Source organism: Aotus nancymaae, unplaced genomic scaffold (assembly GCF_030222135.1).
Source record: "Aotus nancymaae isolate 86718 unplaced genomic scaffold, 86718_ANA_hifiasm-v0.15.2.pri h1tg000007l, whole genome shotgun sequence".
Classification (NCBI taxonomy): Eukaryota; Metazoa; Chordata; class Mammalia; order Primates; family Aotidae; genus Aotus; species Aotus nancymaae.
In genome coordinates, this window is record NW_026988418.1 from 7070407 (window position 1) to 7097651 (window position 27245).

The window sequence follows — 27245 nt, forward strand, 5'->3', positions numbered from 1 at the left end:
CTTGTCTATTCACATCATTTTCTCCCCAGTTCTTTCAGTATTATTCTGTGGGCACATCTAGACCTTTAGTGCTCAGGACCAGGATGGTCTGAGGGAAGAGCAGCTCCCTCCCTGGGTGGTATCTTGCCCATCGCCCTGAGGCTGGCTCTCGCTTCACCTGGCAGCCCTCCAGTCCCCCTGCCCATCCACTCAGCCTGTGCTGACTCTTCCCTGTCCCGGCTGCTGGTCCTGGTGTTGGTTCCAGATTTGGGGGGTTCTGTATGCAAATAGGCACCTGGTCTTTGTTAGGTCTCCTGACCACTCTTAGGCTCTTGTTGCAGAGGAACCTCCTGTTTTCTGGGTCAAAAATTTCACCCAGGCACCACTTTCTGCTCCAAGTTTATGGCAGTAGCCACCAGATCTCCCCCACCCCACCCACACCCCTCTGCCTCACTGAGCTGACCTTAGGGCAGCCTCTCCCAGTCAGGGGCCTGAACCCCACCTGCTTGAATGAACATTTTCTGTAACAGTGTCCATCCATCCCATAAGCATGACCTGTTGGGTACCCATCAGGGCTGCTCTTGGAGGAGCTGGGTATTTGGCATGTGCACTGGGCCCTGATGTTCCCTGGCACCTCGGGGGAGGGCTGAGGCCAGCACCACAGAGGCAGGCTGGTCCTGCGTTGGTAGCCTCCCCTCTTCCTTCACCTCTAGCTCCTAGCCCCTCCTGCTGCCCTGGGTTAGATGGTAGAAGAGGGACGTCAGGCAGTGAAGGGACTATAGGTCAGGCCCTGGGTGGTCCCCAACCATGAGAGCATGACTTGGAACTCTTCCGCTGGCTCCTGTCCAGTCCAGGCGGGGGGGTCCGGCAGGTTCTGTCCATGTCCTATGTGGGTGTGATTGTCCATCAGCCTGGGCCCTGGGAAGGTGGGGGCTGTCAGGTCAGGCTGGCTGTTCTGTGCAGGAGGTGGTTTTGTCAGATTGTGTCCTGTGGAGGTTCTTAACTGTTGGACTGTCCTGTGTGGGTGTAATTGTCTGTTGGATTGTTCCAGGGAGGGGTGTGCTGCCTGTGCTCGGGGGTGTTTCTGTCACAGACAGCTTGCCCAGTGTGCTTTCATCAGCAGTTTTTCAAGTGTTTATTGATGGGGCCAGGGGATGGCCAAGTCGAGTGGGTCTGCCCCAACCCTGCCACTCTGCCTTGGCCTCCCCCACCTGGACCTGTCAGAAGTGGCCTTAAGCCCAAGATTCCTCCACCCTCTGTGAGGGTCCTTTTGCTACCCACCACAATCCTGGCTCCTGTCTGTCCGTCTGCGGCCAGAGCAGCCCCTCAGGGCACTGGCCCGAGTCGGAGCTCCAGCCTCCATTAGCCTCCTGAATTATGCAGGAGCCGTGGTGGGTCGAAGCACTTTAGCAGGACCAGGCTGAGGAGAGGAGCCGGAATGGGTGGGGCTGGCGGGGAGGGGGTGGAGTGGGAGGGGAAGATGGTGCTGGGAGCAGAGGCTGCTGGGCACCAGACCCCCAGGGCAAGCCCATTCCTTTCTGGTGGGCGGCACATTCTCAAGCTCCAGCCTGATGAGGGCATGACGTGCTTGTGAATCCTAGGCCCGCCGTTCTGCAGGCTGCTCCCACACCTGGCTCTGACGGGCCTAGTGGGGCTGTAGGGCCTGGAACACTAACAGGGATGTTGATTGGGAAACAGGCTCCAGTACTGACTGGCAGGAGTGTGGTAGAAACTCAGTGGAGCAGGGGGTTGGGGTACGGTCCCTGGCAGAGCAAAGACAGGTCTTGCTGGACTGTGTGGGGGACATGGGATTGTACTCCAAAGCACAACCCTTGGTTCTAGCCAGGAGGCCACTAGGCTCATCAGCAAGAGCTTTCTGGAAGCAGCACGGGTGCCAGGGTGTGCCTTGGAAGAGCTTTGACATCTGGTCAACATCAGTCATAGGTGCTGTCGAGATCCCTCCCCGTGTTCCAGGCCACACTCAACATGGGCCATGCCTGAGCTCTTGCTTCATGTCCCCGCAGGTGCCTTGCAGATAGAGAGCAGTGAGGAATCTGACCAAGGCAAGTACGAGTGTGTGGCGACCAACTCGGCAGGCACACGTTACTCGGCCCCTGCAAACCTGTATGTGCGAGGTAAGGACTCAGGCAGTACCTGGTCCCTGTCACCACAGAGCTGTGCTGCACCTGCCGAGATTGCTGCCCAGAGCCCTTGGTGCAGACACGCAAGGGACTGCCGTGGGCCCAGTTTCTCCTCCTTCCTGCTTTCTGCAGCGGCGATAGCAGCACCAGCAGCAGCAGCAGCTCCCACTAGGCAAGCTCCTGGTGCCTGCCACTACTTTGCCTTCCTTCCCTGCAGGCCCATGGGGAAGCAGCCACTCTTGGGAGCATTTGTATCTCTTGTAGGTCCCGCCGCGTGGGCCCAGAGCCTCATGGGAATTTGGAGCCTTCTAAGCAGACTTGTTGTATATGCGTGTGTGTGCACACACAGGCACACTTACCTGTGTGTAAATGCATGCACGCCTGGCCTGGCTTTCCTTCAGTATGTCCTCCTGCCTGCCACAGCACGGTGGGCTCCAGAACCACCCTGGCTCTGGGCTTTGGGGCAGTCAGGCCTCAGGAATGGACCGGGCCAGGTGAGCCTATCCTCTGGCCAGGTCTGCCTGGGGCCTTCCTGGAGGACCCCTTGTGTTCACCTGTGAGCCCCCATGGTTATATTGCCTCGGGTGAGCACCTGCTGTGTTCTAGGTATTCCTTGCTAGGAGCGAGTGGACAGTGTGCTTTCTGGAAGTCCAAGTACCCAGCAGAGAGGGGCCTGGGACCGTTTGGGTTTTTCCAGTCTCTGCTATGCTCACAGCCCAAGGGTGACTAAAGTTGGCCACCTTGCCCTTTCCTGAGAACACACTGGGTCTGGCATACACATGCCCAGGAGGGGCCCTGGGAGCCCTTCTACCCTCACACTGTTCCTCACTTAGCCCTCCTGCACAGGTGGATGTCATTAAAAGTTAAACTGTCTCCACCCAGGGGATGTGTAAAGGAAAGTGGACGAGGCTCCTTGCAGTGATGATTCCATCACGCCACTTGCTTAGCACAGCTTTCTGAGGGCTGTTGTTTGACTTGCCACCCAGTACATTCGATGGGTGATAATGGTGCCCTGTCCCACTCTTTGGGGCCATGTGATCAGACTTGCTTACTCAGAGCAGAGAGAATTAGCCTGTCAACCAAAACAAGGGGTTGCTATCTGTCAGGGGAGAGGGTGGTTCTAGAGAGGCCACAGACTGCCAGTCCATTTGGTGACCAGTTGAGCTGCAGAGGAGCTATTCATGGTGGGCAAATTGTCCCTCAGAGACTATTAACGATGCTTCATGGGGTTCAGGGGCATGGGTGGGAGGTTCCCTCACTTACTGTCAGGTGTCTTGTTCATCAAGGCTCAGGCCCCAGGTCAGCTCAGCTGTCTTCCAGAACAGGAGCCCGAAATCTTCCCAAATGGCCCAGAGGAGTGGAGTTGTAAACACCACAGCCTTTGCCCCACCTTGCCCCAGGCGGAGTGTCTGGCAGGCATGAGGGCTGTTGAGTCCACTCCAACAGAGGAGCAGTTGAAATGACCCTTCTCAAAGACCTGCCTCCTCCCACGCTGACTATCCCAAATGCTGTGCTCTCTAGAGCTCTGCTCCCAAGACTGTAAGGTCGAGAGTGTGGCAGTTCGAGGCCTCAGCAAGGAAGCCTTTATCTGCATGCGGCTGCGCCAGGAAAAGGAGGAGCCCAGCCAGGGCCACTGTCAGCCCAAGCCAGCTGCAAGGGCGTGACCTATGGGCACATTTCCCAGGGCAGAGCTGCAGGAGGCAACATGAGGCAGGAGAAGGCCCAGAGGTAGATGGACCCCTGAATTGTTCTCTTGGCTAGGCAGCATTCTCTGAAGTCACTGTTAGACAGGCCCTATCCCTGGAGGCAGAGCAGTGGGTCCCTTTGGAGATGAGCTGAGCTCACTGCTGTGGCCGGCAGCTCGGGCACTGTCCAGGAAGCTCTTATGTGCAGCCCCTTGGAGCATCCCTGTCTGTGGGGCTCCCTGTTTATACATGGTAGACTCAGGCAGGGCCCTGACTGGCTCCTGCCATGGCCTATCCCCTACCTCTACCAGCTCTTCCTGAATCTACTCTCCTGGCTCCATCCTCACATGCCTTTTGGTAGGAAACACAGGAGTTCCTTTAGTTCCAGGCTCACTTGCCAGGGACTCGAACAGCCAAACCTCTGACTTCTCTTGTCTCTATCACAGACACATACAACATTCCTGTGGGCCCTGATGTCTCAGGACCAGTTCTAAGCTGTCCCCAGGACCTGCCTCATACCTAGACCCTATCAGAATCTACACCTACCCTGCTTTGCCAAGAACAACCTGCCCCGTAGTTCCAGGATAGGCCCTACTGTCATAAGGACAGGATTTCTGTACACCTGAAAGGCCCTGCTCCCTGGGTCCCTTGCCTCTGGTGCCCCCACCCCTCCTCATCTCATGCCTGGCAAAGCCCCTGCCTTCTGCCCTCAGCAGTACTAGGGGCCCTTCAGCCCCAGCGCCTGGGGACAGCCTGTACTGGGCTGACCGCCAGCTCTGCATCCTGAGCCCTGCTTGCGAGTGGATGGCCATGGAGGAGCCCTCAGTGCTGGCCTGCACCCCGTCCATCTCCCAGCAGGGCAGCTTCAAGGTTTCCTCCCACAGCAGGCTCCTGAGCCTCAGCCAGGTTGGCCTGGGCCCTAGCCCTGGGCTTCTCAGCCGCAGCACTGTTGGCATTTTGGGCTGGATGATTCTTAGTTGTAAGGAGCCATCCTGTGCCTTGTAGGGTGTTTAGCAGCATCTCTAGCTCTCTAGATGCCAGTAGCACCCCTCAGTCAAAACCAGCATTGCCACATGTCACCTGGGGGAAATACTGATAGCCTCCTGCTGTCATTGTCTTCACCCATTTGACTCTCTTCTCCTGTGTCCACTGGCTCCAAGGTTTCATCTCTTCATCAGATTTAGCTTCAGTGTCTACCTCACATCTCCCTTCTGTCCCCCAAACTCTCAGGGCTCCCAGTGTCTCTCTGAGGCCATGAGACTGCTACATTTGATGGGACAGTACACATGAAACCTGACATAGTGCCAGGCACGCAGGAAGCACTTGCTAGTCAGTAGCCTCTGTGGCCATCCGGATAGCGCTGTGGGGGGATGTGTCATCCAGTTACATCTGACTTTGTTCACAGTTGCCTGCAGCTCCACCCACAGTCTGGCAGGCCCAGGCATGCTGGGTGGGCCAGCGCCTTTCTCCGTCACCACCTAACTCTCTCCCTGAGTGACTCATTCTCTCCTTCCATCCACAGCTCTCTGGGTGTACAGCTGCTGGGGCCAGGGTGGAGCCCTGCCCTCCTCAGAGCCTGGCCTACCTGTGCCAGGGCTACCAGCCTTCCCCCTTCTCTCCAGGGACCTGGCTGCAGGGTCACCACTGTCTAAAACAGGGACAGTGCCTTTCTCCCCACAGGTGCCCAGACGTGCTCCTCACGCTGGTGGTGTGTGTATTGGTGGGGCCTTCCCCAAGGTGGCCGGGCTCTAGTGGCTCATGTACCTTGGCAGGTTTGTGGGCTGGGTGGGCCTCAACCCCAGAGCCCAGTCCACAGGGTCTCTCTGAGCTGTGGGGTGTGTGTGAGGCATTGGGGCCTGCCTGTGCCCCATTTCCACCCACCCCGGCCCCACTCTCAGCCCTCCTGGCACCTGCTGGCGGGCCTCAGCCCTGTCCACCATGTCCTTCATGAGTCCTGAGTCTTTTGTGAGCGATGTGGTTCGTGTGCTCCCGTGTGCATGTGTGTGTGCGAGGGGGCACAAGAGTCTTGTCTCGCCTCCATGCTGTGTGGGCAGATGAAGGTTGGCCTGTTTTTACTCTCTCTGTGTTTCTCCTTGTCTTTTTTTTATTCCCTCCTCATCTTCATCGCACTCTGCCATCAACCCAAACTCTCATCTCTCAGATCAGCGAGAAGGTTGGTCCTTTTCACTTCTTATCCATCTACAGTTCGCCCGTTGATGGGACGCACCCGTCAGTAGGGCCCAGCGGGCTCAGTCAGCTCCCTCAGGCTCGCTGCAGCCGTGCCTGCCTGCCAGTGTCTTATTTGGGCCGGCGGGCAGGCAGGACCAGGGGTGGGTGGGCAGCCCCCTGACCTGCATGTTCCTGCTGCTTGAGTCCCTGGTGCACTATGTATGTGCATGTCCCCTTAGCCTGGCTCCCCAGCAAGGGTGGTGGGTCGGGCATGCTGCATGGCATGACACTGCACCCCACCTTTGCACCCAGGCCAGGCCAGACCAGCTGTCTGATCCAGGTGGTGCTCAGGGATGGTTGTGGGGAGCTGTGATCAGAGAGAGGTGTAAGAGCTGTAGTGGTTTCTGTGCACCTGTGGGACCTTTCACCGCCCTCCTCTCCTAGAGACCCAGGCTCAGCCGAAACCACTGGAACATGAAGGGAAGAGGCTAGAGTAGGCTGTCCTCCCAATATCCTGTGGCACAGGGCAAAAGTCCTGCAGTGTCTACCCTGTCCTTGAGGCCCTCAGGTCCTCCGTCAGGGCTCAGTGGGGCAGCCAGCCCTGGTCTGCCTCAGGGAGCTTGGTGTCCATGGCACAGGGTGAGTAGCGTCATCTTGGCACACTGAGGAAGTCTCCCATAAGGTTGTCTTTTCCTTCTCCAGCCAGATCCAAATTAAGATCCTCCTACCTGCCCCAGGCCCCTCTGCCCAAGCTTCCAGCTAGCTCCCGTGTCTGTCTGAGGGTGGAATTTATTTAGCCCACCAGCCAGCTAACTGACATTCCTTAGCCTGGTACTTTGCATTCAGACTCAAGTTGCTTCTACCTGGAGTGACTAAATGGTCAACTGCAACTTAGCAAGGTTTATGTAGGAACCTAGAGGTGGCCCTTGACTCAGCCACTGGTTGGGAAGGGTTTCCTGGAGACTGTCCTTGAGCCCCTTCCAGAGCAGACCTGTTTGGGACTTGGTCTTCAGCCCCACCCTTGGAACCAGACCCCCACCCCTGATGCTGGGGTTGGCAGCAGGGGCTGATGGTCATTCATCTATCACATGGTCTGTGTGGTCAGCGGAGACTCACCTGTCCACTGGGCTTTGGGGGTTCAGGGCAGAAATGTAGGACAGGCTGAGCGCCAGGAAGCAGACCCAGGCCATCCTGGTTCCCTCTGCCACATCCTCTGTGGCTCGAGTTTCCTCTGTGAGGGTGAGGGAGCCAGTTGAGAGGAGGGCTGCAGCCTCGGCTCAGATATCAGCCCTGAGCATCCATCCTATGCACTCCTGAGCTCTGGGGCATTCGTTATACCATTTTGCTGACCCAGCAGATCTGCCAGGGTCTTCCGAAAACAGTCATCAGCAGAGACAGCCCCCAGCCCACAGCAGCTCCTTCCATGCCCCTTCCTCCACCCTCCTGGTCCCTCGTCCCCACCCTTCCCCCACCCCGACCCACCCTGTGGTCCCACCAAAAATGAGCACATGCACAAATATTTAGTGGGAAGGCAGAAAGGAGTTTCTAAGTATTCTGGGGGGATTTGCCGGGCTGGTAATTTGTTTGGTGCTGATAATTGCATCTTACATTTTTCCAGCTTTACTTAAAACTGTGTGCCGGGTATGCCGGCATTTAATTACTGCTCTGCGGCAGCCACAAGGTTATTTATTAAAGAGTTATTTTATCTTGATACAGTGGATCCTGCCCCTCATCCCCTCCTTAATGTTGTGTTATTTTCATCAGAGAAATTTCCCCGAGTGAATGCAGATTGCGGGGCTGCCTCCCCCTGCGATTAGGCTGTCACTCCACTGAATGCTGATGCCTCTGGGCGCCGCACCGCCCTATTATAGGGGGTTGTCAGCGCAAATAATTAGACTTAAAAGTTACAGCTGAAATATAATCCAGAAATGGCAGGGCCCTGTTTTGGAAATTGTCTATAAAATGTCAGCACTAAGGAAGCACGGGGAACGGTAATAGACCGGCATTGTTGGAGCCTAAGATTAGACCCTAAGTGCATTTTTCCCAGCTCTAGTTTTTCCTTCCCTGCTGTTGCTTCTGTCAATAGACTGTCCAGGGTGAGGCCTGCTCCTTTTCGGAGGCCTGTGCCTGCAGCAGTGGGCGGAGGATGGTTGGGGCTGCTGCAGTGAGACGCCAGGCACTCCTGCCTGTTGGCATGGGGGTGGCTGTCTGGGCAGGTCTAGGATGCAAGGCCCCATTGGCACTTGGGATCCCAGGAGGTTGTCCCTTGCCTCTGTTTCCCCCACTCTTCCTCTGTAGGCATGCCCTGACCTCCCTCACATGGAAAATGTCTCAGCTGCAGGGAAGTGTCTGCATAGCTGAAGCCCAGGGTCCTTGTGAGAGTGAAGGTGGTGCACCCAGGAGCCTCTGGCACTGAGGCCCTTGCCTGGCATTGCAGATGACCCTAAAGGCCACTGTTGACCTCTCACACTCACCCCTAGGCCCTGGAGTTCTCCCTGCCACCCGCATCTAAGAGGGAAAAAAATAAACACAACTATTTTGTGTTCCTGAAGCGCCTCAATTTCCTGATAGCATCAGGAGTTGGAGGCTTTAGAAGGCGTGGCTCAGGGCATTGGCCTCATCTCCAGGGCTGATCCATGAGGTCTGCCTTTTGGCCTGAAGACCCTGCCCTCCAGGGACTCTTTAGGGGTAAAGTCTAGTCAGGTTTCTAGGTTGGTGCCCAGAGTTTATTGACCAAAGACCTACTTCCTTCTGCTGGGGCTCTTTGTCCTGGTATCCAACGACCTGATTAGGCCCCAGGATTCCACCACTGACTAGGGTAAAGCCTACAGTCATGACCTCTCCCCTGGCACAGGCTGTCTAAGCGCCATCCTTATGCCTGCTGGAGTAGCTTCCTCTCCTGCCAGCCTCTGCTAATTCTGATGCTTCTGCCCCCCAATAAAGAGCTTCTGGGTCTTTTTTTTTTTTCAGGCCTGTCAGCCAGGGCTCAAAAGTTTTTCATCACACAGACCAATTCCTACTATGTGTGGCTTGGTTTTAAATCAGTTGCCTTGACTATAATTGGGAGGTGATAGCATATACAGCATGGAAACGTTCTGTACCTAGTAGGTGCTTAAGCATAGCTTCCCTTCCCATGAAGAGGAGGAGACGGGGCACCCACTGGCCGGGAGGACAGGAGAGATTTGGTTCATTAAGGCTGATTCTCTGTGCTGCCCCTAGCCCCCTTCCATGGCAGGCCTGGACCTGATCTGCAGACAGACCTACCTGCCTGTGCCCGTCCCTGAGGCCCATCTCCAGAAAAAAGGGAGGGCACACACTGCCAGGCTGGGTGGTGGTCCTGGCTGAGCCTCCTGCTCTCACCTTGGACCATTTAGGGAGCATGCTCAGAGAGTCCTCTGTTACCATGAGACACTTGCCAGCCATGCCCCGGGATCCACCTGTTCTGCCAGAAGAACTGTGACTGTGCCATGCTGTCATCATTGGTAGAGACTCCTGGCACTAGAACACATGACAGAAATCCACTTACGCCAGCATAAGCAAAACAAGGAACTCTTGTGTTACAAACCTGAAAAATGTAGTAGACTTGGTGTTGGGCAGGGTGAGATCCGGGGACTTAAATAGGTTGACCAGACATTTGTCTGTCTTTGTCTCTAAGCTCTCCTCTCCTCTATCGATGTCTTTGTTCTCAAGCAGCTTTTCCTGTGTGTTGGAAGAAGCAATCCCCAGCTGCTGTAAGCTTAGCTACCTCAATAGAGAGAAGGTCTCTTTTCTAATAGTTTCTGCAGAAGTCCAAAGGCTGTTTCTCCACAGTCAGGTGTCAGTCACACACCCCATGTACCAAGAATGGGGGTAGAAGTGGTTCCCTAAAGAAAATGGGGATGCTGATTGATTTGCGGAGAAGGCAGAACCCTGAATGTCTACAAGACACTCTCATGCCCTAGGTGAACCTGGGGCACAGATCCAGCCCACAAGCATCGGTCAGGCCTGGCCTGCTCGGGGGTGGGCAGTGTTTCGGTTCTGTCTGGTGCGCCGAAGTAATGCAGGCTGTGGAAGGAGTCAAAGCAAGTGCTAAGTTAGGTAGGGTCTCGTAGGCTGGGCCGAGGAGTCACTGGGAGCCATGCAGGAGCTTGTTAAACAGGGAGTGGTATCAGATTTGCACCAGCTGTTTGTGGAGGGCCCATGAGCAGGAATTGAGGCGGGGACAAGGCAGGAGAACCAAGGCAGAACCCATTGCAGCAACCCAGGGAAGGATGATGGTGGCTTGGACTTCGGTGGTGGCAGTTGCCTGTGTGTCTGGAGAGAAACATATGGATTTGAAAAGTGTTTAGGCCACCCTGCCGACAGGACCTGGTGACTTGCTGAATGTCTCATCTCTGGGCCTCAGTTTTGACCCCTGTACAGTGAGGTCAGACGTTGGACCGGGTGGTCTGTGCAGTTGCTTCTAGCTCTGGTTCTGTGATGTGGGGCTGTGCGAGCCGCATAGTCTGGTGCTTATAGTGGAGGTGCTCCCAATGTGGTGCTGTGGGGTCTTTGCATGTCTGGGCTCCCTAACAAGGGTCCTCAGAGACCAGTGCTCTCAGCAGCGCTCTCAGGTACTGACTAGCCTACTGCCTGCCTCCTCCGACCCTGCGTGTGAGAGTGCCCGTGTAGGACACACCCTGGCCTCTGCTCACCAGCTGCATGGCCCATCTGCATGCCAGGCATGCCTGCCTACGGCTGGGTCTTGTCACCTCCCTTCCCTCTGCATGCGCCTGCGTTTGTGCCTCGCTTACAACTTCAGGGGGGTGGTTTTAGGCTGTACCCTGGACTGAGAAGCTCAGAACAGCTTCTAGCCAGGGGAGTCCAAGGCTGGAGACTGTGGCCAGGCACAGCCACCCCTCCTCCCCTTGAGACCCTTGTTTGTTGGCGCAGGAAGCCGTCTGTTCGGCGCCCTCATCATGTTACTGCCATCGTCATGCCCATTCTGCCCGCGGACCACGTCCCTGGCCTGCCCTGACCCCTGCCCCTGCCCAGCCCTCCTAAAGGCAGCCCCTTTGCTTGGGTTCCCAGGTTGTGCCCTGAGCATGGCTGAGACCCAGGCAGGTAGCCCTTCCGCTTCCCTTGTTTCTTCCCATTGGGCCATGGCCTGGAGGGGGAGGCAGCGACTCCACAGCAGATGGCTGTGTCCCTCTGGACTGACCTTCTGCCCCGCCCATCCATGCTCTGAGGACCCTCCACCCTAGGGCCTGCTTTCTCTCCCTGGTGCCCCAGCCTGGAAGGAGGAGGCAGAGATGAGCCCTGGAGGACAACCTGGGTTGTGGTCCTGACCAGGCCTGGCTTGTACTGGGTCCCTGTGTGACCCTGGGCAGACAAGACATTCCTGGGCCTCAGTTTCCTAGGCTATAAAATGGGAGCTTGGTTGCAAGATCTCTCATTGTGTTCTAGACAGTCCCTCAGTGTGGGAGCCACTTCTAGGCTGGAGCGGGTGGGGTAGGAGTGGATGGTGAGCTGGGGTCCGGCGGTGCCACCCCTCCTGTCTCTCAGTGTGGGTTTAGCTCTGACCAGAGGGGCTTCATGGATGACGGGCCCCTGCCCTTCCATGCAGCCGCATGTCCTGCCCGGCCTGTGAGTGCCTCTCTCCCTCCTCCTGCAGTGCGCCGCGTGGCTCCTCGTTTCTCCATCCCTCCCAGCAGCCAAGAGGTGATGCCAGGCGGCAGCGTGAACCTGACATGCGTAGCGGTGGGTGCGCCCATGCCCTACGTGAAGTGGATGATGGGGGCCGAAGAACTCACCAAGGAGGATGAGATGCCAGTTGGCCGCAATGTCCTGGAACTCAGCAATGTCGTCCGCTCTGCCAACTACACCTGTGTGGCCATCTCCTCGCTGGGCATGATTGAGGCCACAGCCCAGGTCACAGTGAAAGGTGAGTGTGGCAGGTGATGTGACCAGTGCCCTCCCTGTCATCCGGGAGGTCCTGGTGGCAGGTGAACCTGAGGTGGCATAGCTGAGGGATTCTTACCCTTTCCTGGGTGTCCCTGCCCTGGGGTCCTCCAGCCCTTAGAGGGAGGGACGGGTTTCCGTTATTAGCCGCCTTAATGATAATAATTAAGGCATATTGAGTTCCTCGGGCAGACATCATGCTAGCAAGCACAGTTTATTTTGTTTTTTAATGTGTTACCCTGGGAGATAGGTGCTCTTGTTATTTCCATTTTTCAAATGAGAGAACTGAGGCACAGAGAGGGTATATCACTTGCCCAGGGCCGCACAAAAATAAATGATAGAGCAGGGAATTAAACCCAGTGTGGTCTGGATCCGTAGCTTACCCTCCTAACCACTACATAGTACCAGACCTTCAGGTTTAATAGCCTCCCAACAAGGACGATGTGGTAAAATAGTAGGGGGAAGTGGGTTCTCTCTGCCCGAGGGGAACAGGCAAACATACATTACACATATGTTGCATATATGTCACAGATTCTGGCCGGGCGAGTGGCTTACTCCTGTAATCCTAGCACTTCGGGAGACCAAGCTCAGGAATTTGAGACCAGCCCAAGTAACAGTGAGACTCATCTCTACCAAAAAAAAAAAAAAAAATTAGCTAGGCATGGTGGCACACACCTGTGGTCTCAGTTACTTGGGAGGCTGAGACAGGAGGATCACTTGAGCCCATGAGGTTGAGGCTGCGGTGATGCAGTAAGCCATGATTGCACCACTGCACTCCAGCTTGAATGACAGAGGCAAGACCCTGTCGAAAACAAAAAAAAGATTCCTACCTGGTCTCCCTGCTTCAATTCTCAACAGCCTCTGATCCATTATCTATTTTGCAACTTGAGTGATCTTTAAAAACTGTAATTCAGGATCATGTCACTCCCTGGTAGGAAAGGGAGAAATGCTGTCCGGCGGCTTCCCGTTGGTTTTAGAACACAGATCAGGGTCCTTACTGGGTCTCCGAGAGCCACTGGCCTCCCACCCTGTCATTCACCAGCTGCGCAGACGCACGCTGCTTTCAGTTTCCCTTGCTCCTTGCCCAGCGCCTTCTGTCACTGGCTCCATGTACCCCTCCAGGCTTCAGCTCAGTGATGCTTTCCTTCCCTCATCACCCAAGGAGATTCCCTGGATTTTACTTCACCTCAGCACCCTGATTCCTGCTGTCCTTGCACATGCCAGAATCATGAGTACGACCGACTCGTTTACTGATTGTCTCTCATACTGAGGTATAAACTCCGTGAGAGCAGGGATGTGACTATGTGGCATTGTAGCCCCAGCCCCAGTGCAGTGTCTGGCATTGAGTGAGTGCTTGTTCATTATTTGTTGAACGATTGTGGACGCAGGACCTTTCCACTTAAATTTCAGCCAAGCCACAGGGTCTGTGGGCCAGCAGCCCCATCACTCTTCCTAAAACTCAGGGCTAGTCCTTTAGGAAATACCTCCCTTTTCCCTGCCTATTACACATGCTCTCTACCAGGTGGGCTCAGGTGACCTGCAGAGACAGATATCTGCTACCCAGTCTGGGTGCCTTTCATCTGCATGGGACTGCAAGGGCCATGTCACCTCTGAGTCCGTTTGTTAGATGAGTCGTGTGCTGATGTGAGGCTCCAGTGAGTCCCATTGTTGATAGGTGTACATACTCAATGACCCAAGGCCCGGGGGGCACTGACAGGCCTGGCCACCGTCCCCCGCTTGTGCCTTCAGAGGTCACCATAAGCTTTTCTGGCCATTTTTCAAGGTAGGCTGTGTGTATGAACCACACTCAGGGGGCCCCCCACCAGGTGTTGTAGACAATCCCCAAGTATAGAGTTGGTTCCTGAGGATCTTAACCTCGGGCAGCCTTGAGCCTTCCACTTTCTCCCCAGCTCTGCCAAAGCCTCCGATTGATCTTGTGGTGACAGAGACAACTGCCACCAGCGTCACCCTGACCTGGGACTCTGGGAACTCGGAGCCTGTGTCCTACTATGGTATCCAGTACCGCGCAGCGGGCACAGAGGGCCCCTTCCAGGAAGTGGATGGTGTGGCCACCACCCGATACAGCATCGGTGGCCTCAGCCCTTTCTCAGAATATGCCTTCCGCGTGCTGGCGGTGAACAGCATTGGCCGAGGGCCGCCCAGCGAGGCAGTACGGGCACGCACAGGAGAACAGGCGCCCTCCAGCCCGCCGCGCCGCGTACAAGCACGCATGCTGAGCGCCAGCACCATGCTGGTGCAGTGGGAGCCTCCCGAGGAGCCCAACGGCCTGGTGCGGGGATACCGTGTCTACTATACTCCGGACTCCCGCCGCCCCCCGAGCGCCTGGCACAAGCACAACACTGACGCGGGGCTCCTCACGACCGTGGGCAGCCTGCTGCCTGGCATCACCTATAGCCTGCGTGTGCTTGCCTTCACCGCCGTGGGTGATGGCCCTCCCAGCCCCACTATCCAGGTCAAGACACAGCAGGGAGGTAGGTGGGGGCATGCTGGCTGAGCAGCCAATGGCAGAGGGGGTAGGCTGAGGTTGTGGCGGTGCCTCTCCTCCTCCCTCAGCTGTGAGGTTGGGGGCTCTTGGGAGGACCAAGGCACCATATTCCATAGATGTGTAGTCATAAGGGTGTGAGGTTAGGGCCTGCCTTCCTGGGCCCCGTTGTCCCCAGGCACCCCTGACCTCACACAGACGAGGCTGACCTGCCTGGTGTGTGGTGTTGCAGTGCCTGCCCAGCCCGCAGACTTCCAGGCTGAGGTTGAGTCGGACACCAGGATCCAGCTCTCGTGGCTGCTGCCCCCTCAGGAGCGGATCATCATGTACGAGCTGGTGTACTGGGCGGCAGAGGACGAAGACCAACAGGTGTGCAGCAGGCAGGGAGCACAGGGGCCTCTGCAACCGGCTTAACCCAGGACGATGTTCTCTGGATTCTGTGGCTGGTGTGGGCACAGCCTCTAAGGTTTTTGCTGGATGCTTTGTGGCTCATGAGTACCAGGGCCCACACAGCCTGTGTGATTCTGGAGTCATCGTCACCCAGTGCTGGGAGCAGAGTCCCCAGGGTCTGCCTTGGGTTTCCTAGGCTCTGTGGCTCACGTGACTGGCAGCACCCTAAAGTTTCCCCAGAAGCTGTGTGTCCCATGTGACTCCTGTACCCATGTGGTCTGTGAGGCATGGGCTTAGCCCTGAGTTCCTTGTGTGGCCTTATGGCGTGAAGCCAGTCCTGGAGCCATGGTGGGTCCAGAGGTGTCACATTGCAGCCCATGTTGGGGAACAACCTCTGAGTGACTTTTGAGCTCAGAGCCGTCAGTGAGTGCTCCCTGCTCTTCTAGCACAAGGTGACCTTCGACCCGACCTCCTCCTACACACTAGAAGACCTGAAGCCCGACACACTCTACCGCTTCCAGCTGGCTGCACGCTCGGATATGGGGGTGGGTGTCTTCACCCCCACCATTGAGGCCCGCACAGCACAGTCCAGTAAGTGTCTCCCAAGTTCACTGCCTGTTACACCTGGGCTGGGATGCACACACATACTTTCCCCTTGACCAGGTGGGTGGGGTGGTCAGGTCTGCTGGGCCCCAAACTGAACCCTGGCCTGGGCTCTGAGTCTGGACCTCAGGAAAGGGCCAGGTAAGTGCCTCCCAGTCTGTCCAGTCCAGGTGGCTGCTGCCCTTCTTGCTCCCTGCCCAGCCTCCTGCCCCTCCTCCTGCCCATCCCCCACACACTGCACAGGTAAGTTCTGTGTCTGTGCCTCATCTCCGTCCCCACTCTGTGCTGGTCACACTAGCTGATGGGCCATCCTTGGTGGGTCTGCCACATCCCAGACCTGCTTTGGCGACTGTTTCTCATCCCATGGCCCCGCATCTCGTCTCCCCATCACCCACATTCCCTTCCTCATACCCCCAATGAAAGTTACCTGGGAGCCATGTGATCACCTGAGCTGACTGCACTCGGGGCCAGGTCTGAGAATGCAGCCGTGTGACCCAGCCTGCTCACATGTGCATTGCAACCATGTATCCATGCAGGGGACTGTCTGCAAGGCTGTCTGTGTGATGACTCTGGTGTTGTGTGTTACCATGTTCTTCATATGTAAGACTCCAATGCTGCAGCTGTGTGGGTGGCACTGCCCATGTGTGTGTGTGTGTGTGACTATACCTGACCACCTGGCCGTGTAGCACCTGTGTACGTGCGCATCGGTGGATCTTGGGCAGGACTCTTGTCTTTGTGGGTGACTTTGTGGCCTGACCCTTTGACCGTGTTTGTGGGTCTCTGTAGCCCCCCAGATAGTAGACTGAGTGTGTGTTTGACTCATTGTGTGTGTGGTTGCTGCTGGGCAGCATGCAGCCACAGTCAGCTGCTGTGTGAGATTCTGCGTGATAGGATGTCATGGATGTGACTATGGCTGGGTAGCATTGTGGGGTTGAGATGGTGACCACATCTGATGTGGCCATGTGATGACCGTGTCTGAAGTGGTCCTTACGATGTGGGACCATGTGCATGTACCAGTGATGTCAAGAGTCTCTGTGTGTCCTTGTGTTCATAGATTCATTCCAGAAGCATCTGCTGTGCTCCTGCTGGGGACCAGGCCCCATGCACAGTACAGGGCTGGCAGCATGACCAGACACATGGCTCTTTGCCCATGGGGATCTCACAGTCCAGCAGGGCGGACGACATTACACCTATAATTACCCAAATGAGCTTTTTAATTTTATTTTATAGTTTAATTTTATTTATTTATTTGAGACAGAGTTTCACTCTTGTCGCCCAGGCTAGGGTACAATGGCACCATCTTGGCTCACTGTAACTTCCACCTCCTGGGTTCAAGTGATTCTCCTGTCTCAGCCTCCCAAGTAGCTGGGATTCCAGGTGAGCACCACCATGCCTGATTAATTTTGTATTTTTAGTGAAGACGAAGTTTTACCATGTTGGCCAGGCTGGTCTCTAACTCCTGACCTCAGGTGACCTGCCTGCCTCAGCCTCCCAAAGTGCTGGGATTGTAGGTGTGAGCCACCTCACCTGGCCTCCAAATGAGCTTATAGTGACATTTGTGTAAAGTGGGATGGAAGAGACAGGGTGGAGAGATGATGAGACCTCCTTTGGTCTGAGGGGTCAAAGAGGGCTGCCTTGGGGAGGTGACACTCCCTGTGAGCAGGGAGCCCACAGGCCTCAGGTAGAGTCTGCAGGCCTGAAGGCCCTCCAGCTACAAGGCATGTGGCTATGGTCACGGGGCAAGGAGCAGGCCAGTGTGGCTGCAGTGGCTGCCAGAGGTATGGCAGTCAGGGCCTTGGCAACACAGGGTAGGCAGGAAGGCCAACTCTGGCTGCTCTGTGAGAATGGACAGAGATGGTGGCCCAGGTGAGGTAATGGCTGTGGATCTGAGAACTATCAGGGATGCTGACTGGTCAGACTTGGTGATAGGTTACAAACGTGGGCCCCGGGGGAGGGAAGTGGAGGTGAATCTTGTTTCTGGTGTATTGACCAGGGAGGAGAATGGTGCTGGCACAGGATAAGAAATGGGGCAGAGGCAGGTGTGAAGAATGCAGCTGGTCTCAGATACCCAACTTCAGATGCGTGTGCCATCCACATGGCAGTGCTTGGCAGGCTATGGGAATCCAGGGCTGGGCTCGAGCTGCAGGACGCTGAGAAGAAAGACTGCAGATGAGAAGAAATCAGGGGAAGGGGAAGGGAACGACTTGGAGGTTGGAAGGAGAGAAAGTTTCAAGAAGTAGATGAGACGCTGCCACTGAGCGGTTGGGAGTACCTGTTGGACTGAGCAACGTGGAGGAGTGGCCCTGGACACGAAGCATGGTGGCTGTTTCACGAGGCCTGTGGGTGCTGAGGAAGTGGAGGCAGCAAGCCCAGACGTTGCCAGAAAGTGTAGCTCTGAGCCAAGGGACCACTGTGGCTGTAGAGAGCTATGGGGCTGAGGGTGGGATTTTTCTTTTTTTTTATATATTTGAGACGAAGTCTCACTCTGTCTCCCAGGCTGGAGTGCAGTGGCATGATCTCAGCTTGCTGCAGCCTCCGCCTCCCAGGTTCAGGTGATTCTGCTGCTCAGCCTCCCAAGTAACTGGGACTATAGGCATCTGCCACCATAACCAGCTAATTTTTGTATTTTTATTAGAGACAGGGTTTCACCATGTTGGCTAAGCTGGTCTTGAACTCCTGACCTCAGGTGATCCCCTCGCATACCAAAGCGTTGGAATCACAGGCGTGAGCCACCGTGCCCAGCCTGGGATTTTTCTTTTAAGATGGGGAAATCTCAAGCATATTTAAATGCTATTGGAAACAGTCAATAGGAAAAAAAGAAACCACGGAAAAGAGGGTAACTGGTAGAGTCTCGGGAGGTGGAGAGAAGGGGCGCAGTGTGGGCAGTAGGAGAGCTTAGCCTTGGACAGGGTGGCTCAACTCTCCATTCTCGTGCGTGGAAAGGAGAGAATCACCGCAGATGCAGGCAGGGTGGGTGGGTGTAGCAAGAGCTGGAAGGAGAAGCTGTGAAAACCTGGTCTTCTCTGCAGAGTGGGAGACGTGGCCATGCGCCGAAAGGAGGGAGGCAAAGGGAGCTGGAGGTCTGGGGAGCATGGAGGAGGGGGACTGTGTTTTGTGTAAAGTGGCAGAGCGAGCTGGGCATGGGGCAGAAACAGGCAGCATGGAGGGTCCTGGAGGAGGAGGCCTCTGGGAATGTATGCATAGGGTGCCAGCCTGCCCCAGTGCCACTGTAGAGAAGGCAGGGGAGAGTTGGATTCATCTAAGGCTTGGCACAGGCCTGGAAGGAGTATAGAAAGATCAGGAGGTAAGGGAGCTTGGGATGTTGCTGAGAGTGTGGTAGGTAGTGGGCTGTGGAGGCTGAACATGGAGGCTGGGAAGGACAAGGTTGACGGACAGGCATCCCGAGGGGCTGGTGAGCAGGCGCAGTGCCCGAGCCTGGAGTGAGTGACTGAGCTGGGACAAGGGGATGGTGCCGGCGAGAGGATGTGGGAGTTCATGATTCTGGAAGGAGGGCCACCCCTGGTACTGGCAGCCTCCAGGGTATGATCACAGCCGTGTTGGGGAGGAAAAAGTCCTGGAGATGAGGGCCTCTGGGGTCAGTGTGTCAAGGGGCTGCTGAAGTCCCCATGGCAGAGGGTGGTGACAGAACTTGAAGAGGAAACCCGTGTATTGCAGCAGAGTCCTTGGTGGGTGTGGAGTCTGGAAGTGTCACTGGGCACAAGGCGACACATGCCTGCCTCCTAATTCCCAAGGAACCTGTTGAGTGAGGGCATCTCTGTTGGTGGGTACTTCTCTACATGAGGCCATTGGCATTCACGTCTGGCCTTCAGTCAGTGGTTACCTGTGGCTCTGGCGAAGAGGCTGTGTCCAGGCGGGCACAGGGGAAGGCTGCCTTATGCCAAAAGGGCCGCTGGGGCCACTCTTCCTCAGAAGAGCAGGACTGTGGGCACAGCAGAAAGGGAGCAGTTCTCCATATGTGGCTGTGTGTGCAGGTGGCAGTGGGCTGGCCATGTGCTTGTGTGTATCTGCTGTCGTGTATGTTTTGTGTGAGATGGCATGTGTGTGGCAGAGAACTCGTGTGAGATAAGCTGTGTCAGAACTCTGAGACATTGTGTGTGTATGAGAGACTGTGTGTCCGATGCTGTGTGTGAGACAGACTCTGTGGGTATGTGACACTATGCGTATGTGAGTCTGTGTGAGACACTGATACTCCAAGACATTGTTTGTGTGAAAGACACTGTGAGACACCAAGACACGACTGTGTGACTATGAGAGACTGTGTGTGAGAGACTGAGAGACACACATGAGACACTGTATATGACACTATGTTTATGTGTGAGACTGTGTGCCTAAGACACTGTGTATGTCACACTACGTATATGTGTGTGACTGTGAGACACTGTATGTGACATGTATGTTTGTGAGTCTGTGACTGTGTATATGACACTATGTGTATGTGTGAGACTGTGAGAGACACTGAGACAGTGTATGTATGAGACACCCTGGGTGTGTGACACAGCATGTGACTGTGTGAGAGACATGTGTGAGGCACTGTGTATATGACACTATGTGTGTGTGACTCGACTGTGAGACACCAAGACTGTATGTATGAGACTCCCTGTTCGTGTGACACAGCATGTGACAGAGACGTGTGTGGCACTGAGACTGAGACACTGTGTGTGTGAGACAGTGTGTGTGAGACCGTGTGTGTGAGGCTGTGTGTGATTGTGTGTATATCACTATGCATGCGGGGGGCGGGGCAGAGAGGGAGGCAGTTCAGAGGGAGTCAGGCATCCTTGGCGAGAGTGGCGGCAGCCTGCCTGGAGGGACCCTGGGATGGCCATTTCAGCACCTGAGGGGTAGCTGGCCCGGGTGAGTCTCCAGTCCACTGTGACTCAGTCATTGTGCCTGTGATCCCCACCCTCCATCTGCTTGCTTCCCCCCATTTGTCTTCCCCAGCCCCCTCCGCCCCTCCCCAGAAGGTGACGTGTGTGAGCACGGGCTCCACCACGGTCCGGGTAAGTTGGGTCCCACCGCCGGCCGACAGCCGCAACGGTGTTATCACCCAGTACTCCGTGGCCTACGTGGCGGTGGACGGCGAGGACCGCGGGCGGCATGTGGTGGAAGGCATCAGCCGCGAGCACTCCAGCTGGGACCTGGTGGGCCTGGAGAAGTGGACGGAGTACCGGGTGTGGGTGCGGGCACACACAGACGTGGGCCCCGGCCCCGAGAGCAGCCCGGTGCTGGTGCGCACCGATGAGGACGGTAGGCAGTGCCACCGGGGCGGGAGGGGAAGCGTTCTGCCTCAGATACCACCCCCCAAGCACCCCAGGCCTCCTTTCCCTCACACAGGCCCCGGTCGGCTCATCTTTCTGGTTCAGGCCTAATGGTCCAAAGTGGGGAGATTTCACTTAGGGGATAACTTATGCCCAAATCCCAGCCTTTGGGGCTGTCTCCAAAGCAGCTGAAGCCTTCATAGGCTAAGATAGGAGAAGCAGCCTTAACTAAGATTTGAAAGGTCAAGATTGGGAAGATTGGCATAAAAGATACTCAAAGTAGAATCAGCAAGACTGTTGGCTGGACATTGGCATGATTTGGGGCCTAGCAAGTGTCAGGACAGGTTGTGCTGACTGGGGGTGGTCAAAGACCTGGTGCCCCACCTCCATCTATTCTCCCATATCGACCCTCCCCACCAAGTGAGAGGCCTGGGCCAGAGGGGTGGGCAGGGCCAGTCCTGGGCTCTACTCGTGGCAGGCAGAGGGAACCTTCCGTGTTCCTCACCAGGGACAGATGACCTAAGGAAACTCTATCAGGGCCTTTCCTACGGGAGTAGGGTGCAGAGGCAGGGCCCTTGAGTTTGCTGTGCCCACCTGGGTCAGGTTTAGTACCTCCAGGCCTGACTTTCTTCTCTGCCTGACCCCCAGTGCCCAGCGGGCCTCCAAGGAAGGTGGAGGTGGAACCACTGAACTCCACTGCTGTGCGTGTCTACTGGAAGCTGCCTGTCCCAACCAAGCAGCACGGCCAGATCCGAGGTTACCAGGTCACCTACGTGCGGCTGGAGAATGGCGAGCCCCGTGGACTCCCCATCATCCAAGACGTCATGCTAGCCGAGACCCAGGTGCCTCATTGGGTGGTGGTGGGGGGCAGGGTGAGCACAGACCAGCGTACACAAGTTCCTTTTTGGGGCCCAGATACGTCCCTCTACCCTGTCTGCCCTCAGCAGTGCTGTGACTGCCTTACCTTGGTTGTGAGACCCGAGACGCTTTGCAGTGTCAGGGGTTAGGCTGGGTTTGTTTTTGTTTTGTTTTGTTTTGTTTTTTGAGACAGAGTTTCACTCTTGTCGCCCAGGCTGGAGTGCAGTGGCATGATAGCTCACTGCAACCTCCACCTCCTGGGTTCAAGCCCAAGCTGGAGTGCAGTGGTGCAATCTAGGCTCACTGCCACCTCTGCCTCCTGGGTTCAAGCCATTCTCCTGCCTCAGCCTCCCGAGTAGCTGGGATTACAGGCGTGCACCACCATGCCTGGCTAATTTTTGTATTTTTAGTAGAGACGGGGTTTCACTGTGTTGGCCAGGCAGGTCTTGAACTCCTGGCCTCAGGTGATCCGCTCTCCTCTGCCTCCCAAAGTGCTGGATTACAGGTGTGAGCTACCGAGCCCCACCAGGCTGGGTTTTGAGATGTGCCTTTTCCCTAGACAGTGCTGGGCTGGCATCTGCTTCTCCCACAGAAGGGTAGGGAGAGTGCTCTGGGGCTCTTACCCCACTGCCGGCCATGGGTCCATGGCTGCTGCAGACCTCTGTAAGTAGCCAGGCAGAGTGTTCCTGCTCCTGCCCCCCAGAGAATGGCTCAGCTCCCGATGTTCACCCCCAAGGGCTAGGCCTGCTGGCCAGCCTCACACCTCCCTCTTTGTGCGTCTATCTTCCTGGGAGGATGGTCCTGCTCGTGAGATTGGGGTGAGGTCCCTGGGCTATTCTGAACACTGGTTGCTATTCAGATGAAGAACTTGGAATGCTGGGAGGTTGTGAGAGTCATTTGGAATTATTCAGCAAGTAGGTGGCTGCTCTTGGATAATAAGCCATGTCTATGGACCCCTAGGAAACCCCTAGGAAAGGGCGCCCGCAGCTGCTGTCATGAGACCCCTCCCAAAAGACCTTGCTGGAGAGTCTCAACACCTGGTATGGTGCTCTCAAGATCTCCCCATCCAGGAGCAGGGCCTGGAGGACCTATACACCCTCCCCATCCAGCCTCTCACCCCTGCCTGGGCGGAGAGCAGGGGTGCATGTACCACTCCATGCTGTACACACTGTGCGGAGGGGCGGGGCCACCCACATAGACACAGGAGCCTCACCCCTCCAGCTGTGTTTAGCCATCTAAAGCAAAATTCGTTTCTGCCCAGAGGGTGCCCTCTTCCCCGTCTCAGCCTGTCCAGTGCTAAGGCACCCGGGGTGGAGGAAGCGGACGTGTGCACCCGCCTTCATTCCTGGGGCAGGTTGAGGGCTCCTCATGGAGCCTCAGTGAACACACCTACCCAGAAACATCCTGGGAATGGGTTCCCCCAGCTCCTCTTCTCTTAGGGGGCCAATGGCCACAGCTGTGGCCAGTGGGGTTCCAGAGAAGCCACTTCGAGTGCCCCCTTCTGGTCCCAGGAGGTTTGGAAGGGAGCTGGGCCAGAGACTCAGGGACGCTGCTGTTTTAGCCTCAGACATCCCATCATGGGGGTGAACTAGAGTCTGGGCTCCTGGAGGACACTGAAGATGGAGGCCTGCCCTTGTAGCCCTCTTGGGACTGGGTCATTCTGTTCCTCGCCAGTGGGAGAGCAGATGGGGCCTGGTCCTGAGCCTGGCCACAGGGCCCAGCTGTTCTGAGCTTCCATCAAGGGCACCACATCCTGTCCTTCACCCAACAGCACCATCTGCTCAGCTAAGGGCCCCCATCAGGCCTGAAAGAACTATGTGGTGCGTGCCCCACCCCCACCCTGGAAGTGTGGAACCAGGCCTGTCTCCTTTTATGCCTGATTCCATCTCCCTGCTTCCCTTCCCCTCTCATGGACTTCATTTCTCTCCTTGCAGCCTCTGTTTTTCTTTTGTTCATTCTCTTCTCTCTCCTCCCTCCTTCCCTCCTTCCCTCCTCCCCTCCTCCCCTCCTCCCCTCCTCCCCCTGCCATTCCTCTGATCCCTTCCTTTCATCTCCATTTGGTTTCATCCTCTGTCTTTCCCTTCTTTCTTGCTCTGCCCCTAGTGCAGGACAGGTTCCGTATGAGAACCTCCACTTGGTTGGGACAGCCCAGGTCTCCCCCCAGGCAAGGAGACTGGAATGGGGGTGGGCCAGCCACACCCTATAGAGTGACCATGCACTGGGGACCTCAGGACCGTGCTCTGTCCAGAGCCTTCTCTCATTTTCTGTTCCATGCTTCTCTCAAGGACTTTCCAACAGAGTGTCCCAGGACAGGAGGAACGTAGGCCACCCAGCATGGGGACCAGTGGACAGAGGCCACACTGGCACTGTGGGGGCGGTTGGGCCGGAGGACCCCAAGGTACCTCCAACTTGGAGACATCATGGACCATCCCCTACGATGTTTCATGGAGCCTCAGCATGGAGACCTCACAGTCCCTCCACCTGTCCAACTAGAATACCGACACGCACCAATGGCCTACAACACTGCCAGCCCCGAAATGTTCCTTCCTGCCTTGATTCTCAGACACCCCGAGGAAGGAACAGAGTTATAGGTGGTTCCCCTTGCCTGTGGGCTGCAGCCCAGTCTCTGAGCTTGGCATTCACAGCCTTCATAGTCTTGCTGCCTGGCTTGCCCTTTGGCCCACCCTAGCCACGGTACAGCTCTTACTGTTGTTGGACACTTCTGCTGCCTGTGTGATTGTATAATGTATGATCACATCTGGGATGCTTTGCGGGGTGGAAGGAGACACTGAGTAATCATTCCATGGCTGCAAGCACAGGCCAGGACTGTCCGAGGCAAACCAGGGCATACAGGTACCCCATTCACCTCTCAGTATCTTCCTTCACCTCAGCCTGAGCTGTTGAACCCACCCCCCACATCTGGCAGCCCCTTCCTCAAAGCACCTCTAGCTGCTTTGTGTTCCTGGGCCCCTCAGTCAGCAGGTCCTCTCCCTGGAGGCTGCCTGCCCTCCTGGTCTCCCTACCCTCCTCAGCCCTGGCACACACAGTTGGTGCCCAGTGAGGCAGGGACTCGAATCTTTGAACCGGACATTGTCCTGGGGTGCTACCCCCATGGGTACTTCAAGGCCCAAGCTCTCCCTCTGTCCTCCCTGGGCCAGTTCCCCTCCAGGTCAGAGTCCTTCACCATCCTGTCTCCCTTTCTCTCCCTCTCCCGCGGTCAGTGGCGGCCAGACGAGTCCGAGGACTATGTAAGTAACAGGTGTGCGAACGTGGACAAGACCTGGGTCAGTCTGGGCTCATGGGACACTCCCCCTCTCCCTCCTTTCCTGCCAGCCTGTGCTGCCAAGATCCACAGGGCACCAGCCACATCTGGAGAAAATTGGCGTTTAGACGCCAGCACTGAGCTGAGCAGCGATTGGCATTTCCTCTAATCCTTACTTCTCGCCTGTCGAGCAGCAATTTGAGGCCAATGTTCATGATCGACCAGGGCCCGGCCCCTACTCGGGCCAGAGAGGGATGGAGTTAAATCCGATCCTGATCATTAGGCCTTATTGATCCCTGGAGTGAAAAATCACCTGCTTCAGGGCCCAGGCTGGGAGGGCAGTCTGGGGAGTTGGGTTCTGACATTGGTGCATTCTGGGGCCCCAACCCTGGGACCCTCCAGCTGGGGCAGGAGGGGCCCATGAGGGTGGTGGTGACTGCAGGGGCCCCACCTAAGGCCAGAGCTGGAGGGATACCAGGGTTGGTGACAGCTCTGTTCCCACTGCACGGTGGTCCCTGCCCTGCTTCCCACTTTTCTCTCTGTGTGGTGTGGCTTGAACCTCCCATGGTGTTTCTCGGCATGTCCAGAGATAATGTGTTTGCTGCAGAAGGGTATATGGGCAGGGTCTGCCAAGGTGGGAGGACATTGCCTGGCTGCTATCTCAGGCATCACTGGAAACAGATGTGGAAGCCAGTTCCCCAGGTGTGAAGGTTTTCTTATTCTCCTGGCCCCTCCCCCACCTTTCTCAAGAGATACTGCAGGGTGTAGATGTTCACAGTTAGTGGCGTATATGGGGCAGGTGGAGTCCTGACTGGGTCCTATAGGGTGGCACCTTAGCCCACCCCACTACCTCGCTCTGTGTGCGCATGCATACAGTCATGTCCACAGGTGGCCTTACCCCTGCTTATGCAGGAGCTGTAGGCTGTGTTCCTGTGGGTGCCAAGAGCCATGCAAGGTGCTAGGTGCGTGCAAGGCTGTGCCCTGTGTGTTTCCTCAGCCACTGTTCCCAGTACAATGGAGTGAGGGAAGCAGTCTGGCCCTTTGTTCTTGTCTGAAAGGAATAATGAGCTGTCTGCCCCAGGCGTGCGGCTCCTGGGATGAGCGGGTCCTCCCAGGCCTGCATCCCACCTGCCTGTTTCCTCTCCAGCAGAGGCCAGCCTTGTACAGCCCCACCTTCCACAACCCCTGGCCTTGTGTGTGTAACCAGGGGCTCCCCTCGAGCTGGGGTCCTGGGGTCCCGGGGTCCCTGACAGGGTCTGGCTTCTCTCTGCATTCCTGTGATGGGAATGGACCCCTCCTCCTCCCTCAGGAAACCACTATCAGCGGCCTGACCCCAGAGACCACCTACTCCATTACTGTTGCTGCCTATACCACCAAGGGGGATGGTGCCCGCAGCAAGCCCAAAATTGTTACGACAACAGGTGCAGGTGAGTGAGGGGTCAGGACAGACCTGAGGGTGGGGCAGCAGGAGGGCAGCGCCAGAGCCCAGCTCGTGGTCCTTCAGTCCCAGGCCGGCCCACCATGATGATCAGCACCACGGCCATGAACACGGCGCTGCTCCAGTGGCACCCACCCAAGGAGCTGCCTGGCGAGCTGCTGGGCTACCGGCTGCAGTACTGCCGGGCTGACGAGGCACGGCCCAACACCATAGATTTCAGCAAGGACGACCAGCACTTCACAGTCACCGGCCTGCACAAGGGGACCACCTACATCTTCCGGCTTGCTGCCAAGAACCGGGCTGGCCTGGGTGAGGAGTTCGAGAAGGAGATCAGGACCCCTGAGGGCCTGCCCAGCGGCTTCCCCCAAAACCTGCGTGTGACAGGACTGACCACATCTACCACAGAACTGGCCTGGGACCCGCCAGTGCTGGCAGAGAGGAACGGACGCATCACCAGCTACACCGTGGTGTTCCGAGACATCAACAGCCAGCAGGAGCTACAGAACGTCACGACAGACACCTGCTTTACCATCGTTGGCCTCAAGCCAGACACCACTTATGACATCAAGGTCCGCGCATGGACCAGCAAAGGCTCTGGCCCCCTCAGCCCCAGCATCCAGTCCCGGACCATGCCAGTGGAGCAAGGTGTGTGCTGTGGACATGGCAGCCCTACCCGAACTTGGCTGCACCTGGGGGTCTCTACTCTCCTTGACCCACTGACTTCTGGCAGCCGTGATCCACCAGCCTCTGGGGTGTGACCTCCAATCTCTCATGACTGTGACCACTAACCTCTAGTGAATGGGCAGCACATTCTTGATGCCCTGACCTCCGCTGTCCTTGACCTACTGACCTTTGCTGTGTGACCTTCTGATCTCTCGTGACCTTGACCCACTGATGTCTCTTGACTGTGTCACTATTCTTGGGTGTGCAACCTTCTGATCTTTGGTGTGTGACACTAATCTCTTGGGGCCATGACCCACCAACCTCTAGTGAACATGCTCTAGGGTCACATGCTTCTCATG

General features: G+C 56.5%; 1 protein-coding gene across 16 annotated transcripts in view; it reads left to right on the plus strand.

The window, feature by feature from the left end:
- PTPRF (protein tyrosine phosphatase receptor type F) overlaps positions 1 to 27245 on the plus strand; it is a 96514-nt gene that overhangs the window by 50390 nt on the left and 18879 nt on the right. For 5 of the 16 annotated variants that reach the window (XM_064372267.1, XM_021673350.2, XM_021673344.2 and 2 more), the window contains 10 exons: positions 2004 to 2114; positions 11607 to 11876; positions 13804 to 14385; positions 14629 to 14765; positions 15233 to 15377; positions 20349 to 20654; positions 21314 to 21507; positions 24745 to 24771; positions 26095 to 26212; positions 26290 to 26868. In XM_064372267.1, coding sequence (XP_064228337.1) covers positions 2004 to 2114; positions 11607 to 11876; positions 13804 to 14385; positions 14629 to 14765; positions 15233 to 15377; positions 20349 to 20654; positions 21314 to 21507; positions 24745 to 24771; positions 26095 to 26212; positions 26290 to 26868 — 2469 coding nt within the window. The remainder of the gene's footprint in view (positions 1 to 2003; positions 2115 to 11606; positions 11877 to 13803; positions 14386 to 14628; positions 14766 to 15232; positions 15378 to 20348; positions 20655 to 21313; positions 21508 to 24744; positions 24772 to 26094; positions 26213 to 26289; positions 26869 to 27245) is intronic. The other 11 variants (XM_021673351.2, XM_064372268.1, XM_064372270.1 and 8 more) reach the window with 6 other exon arrangements.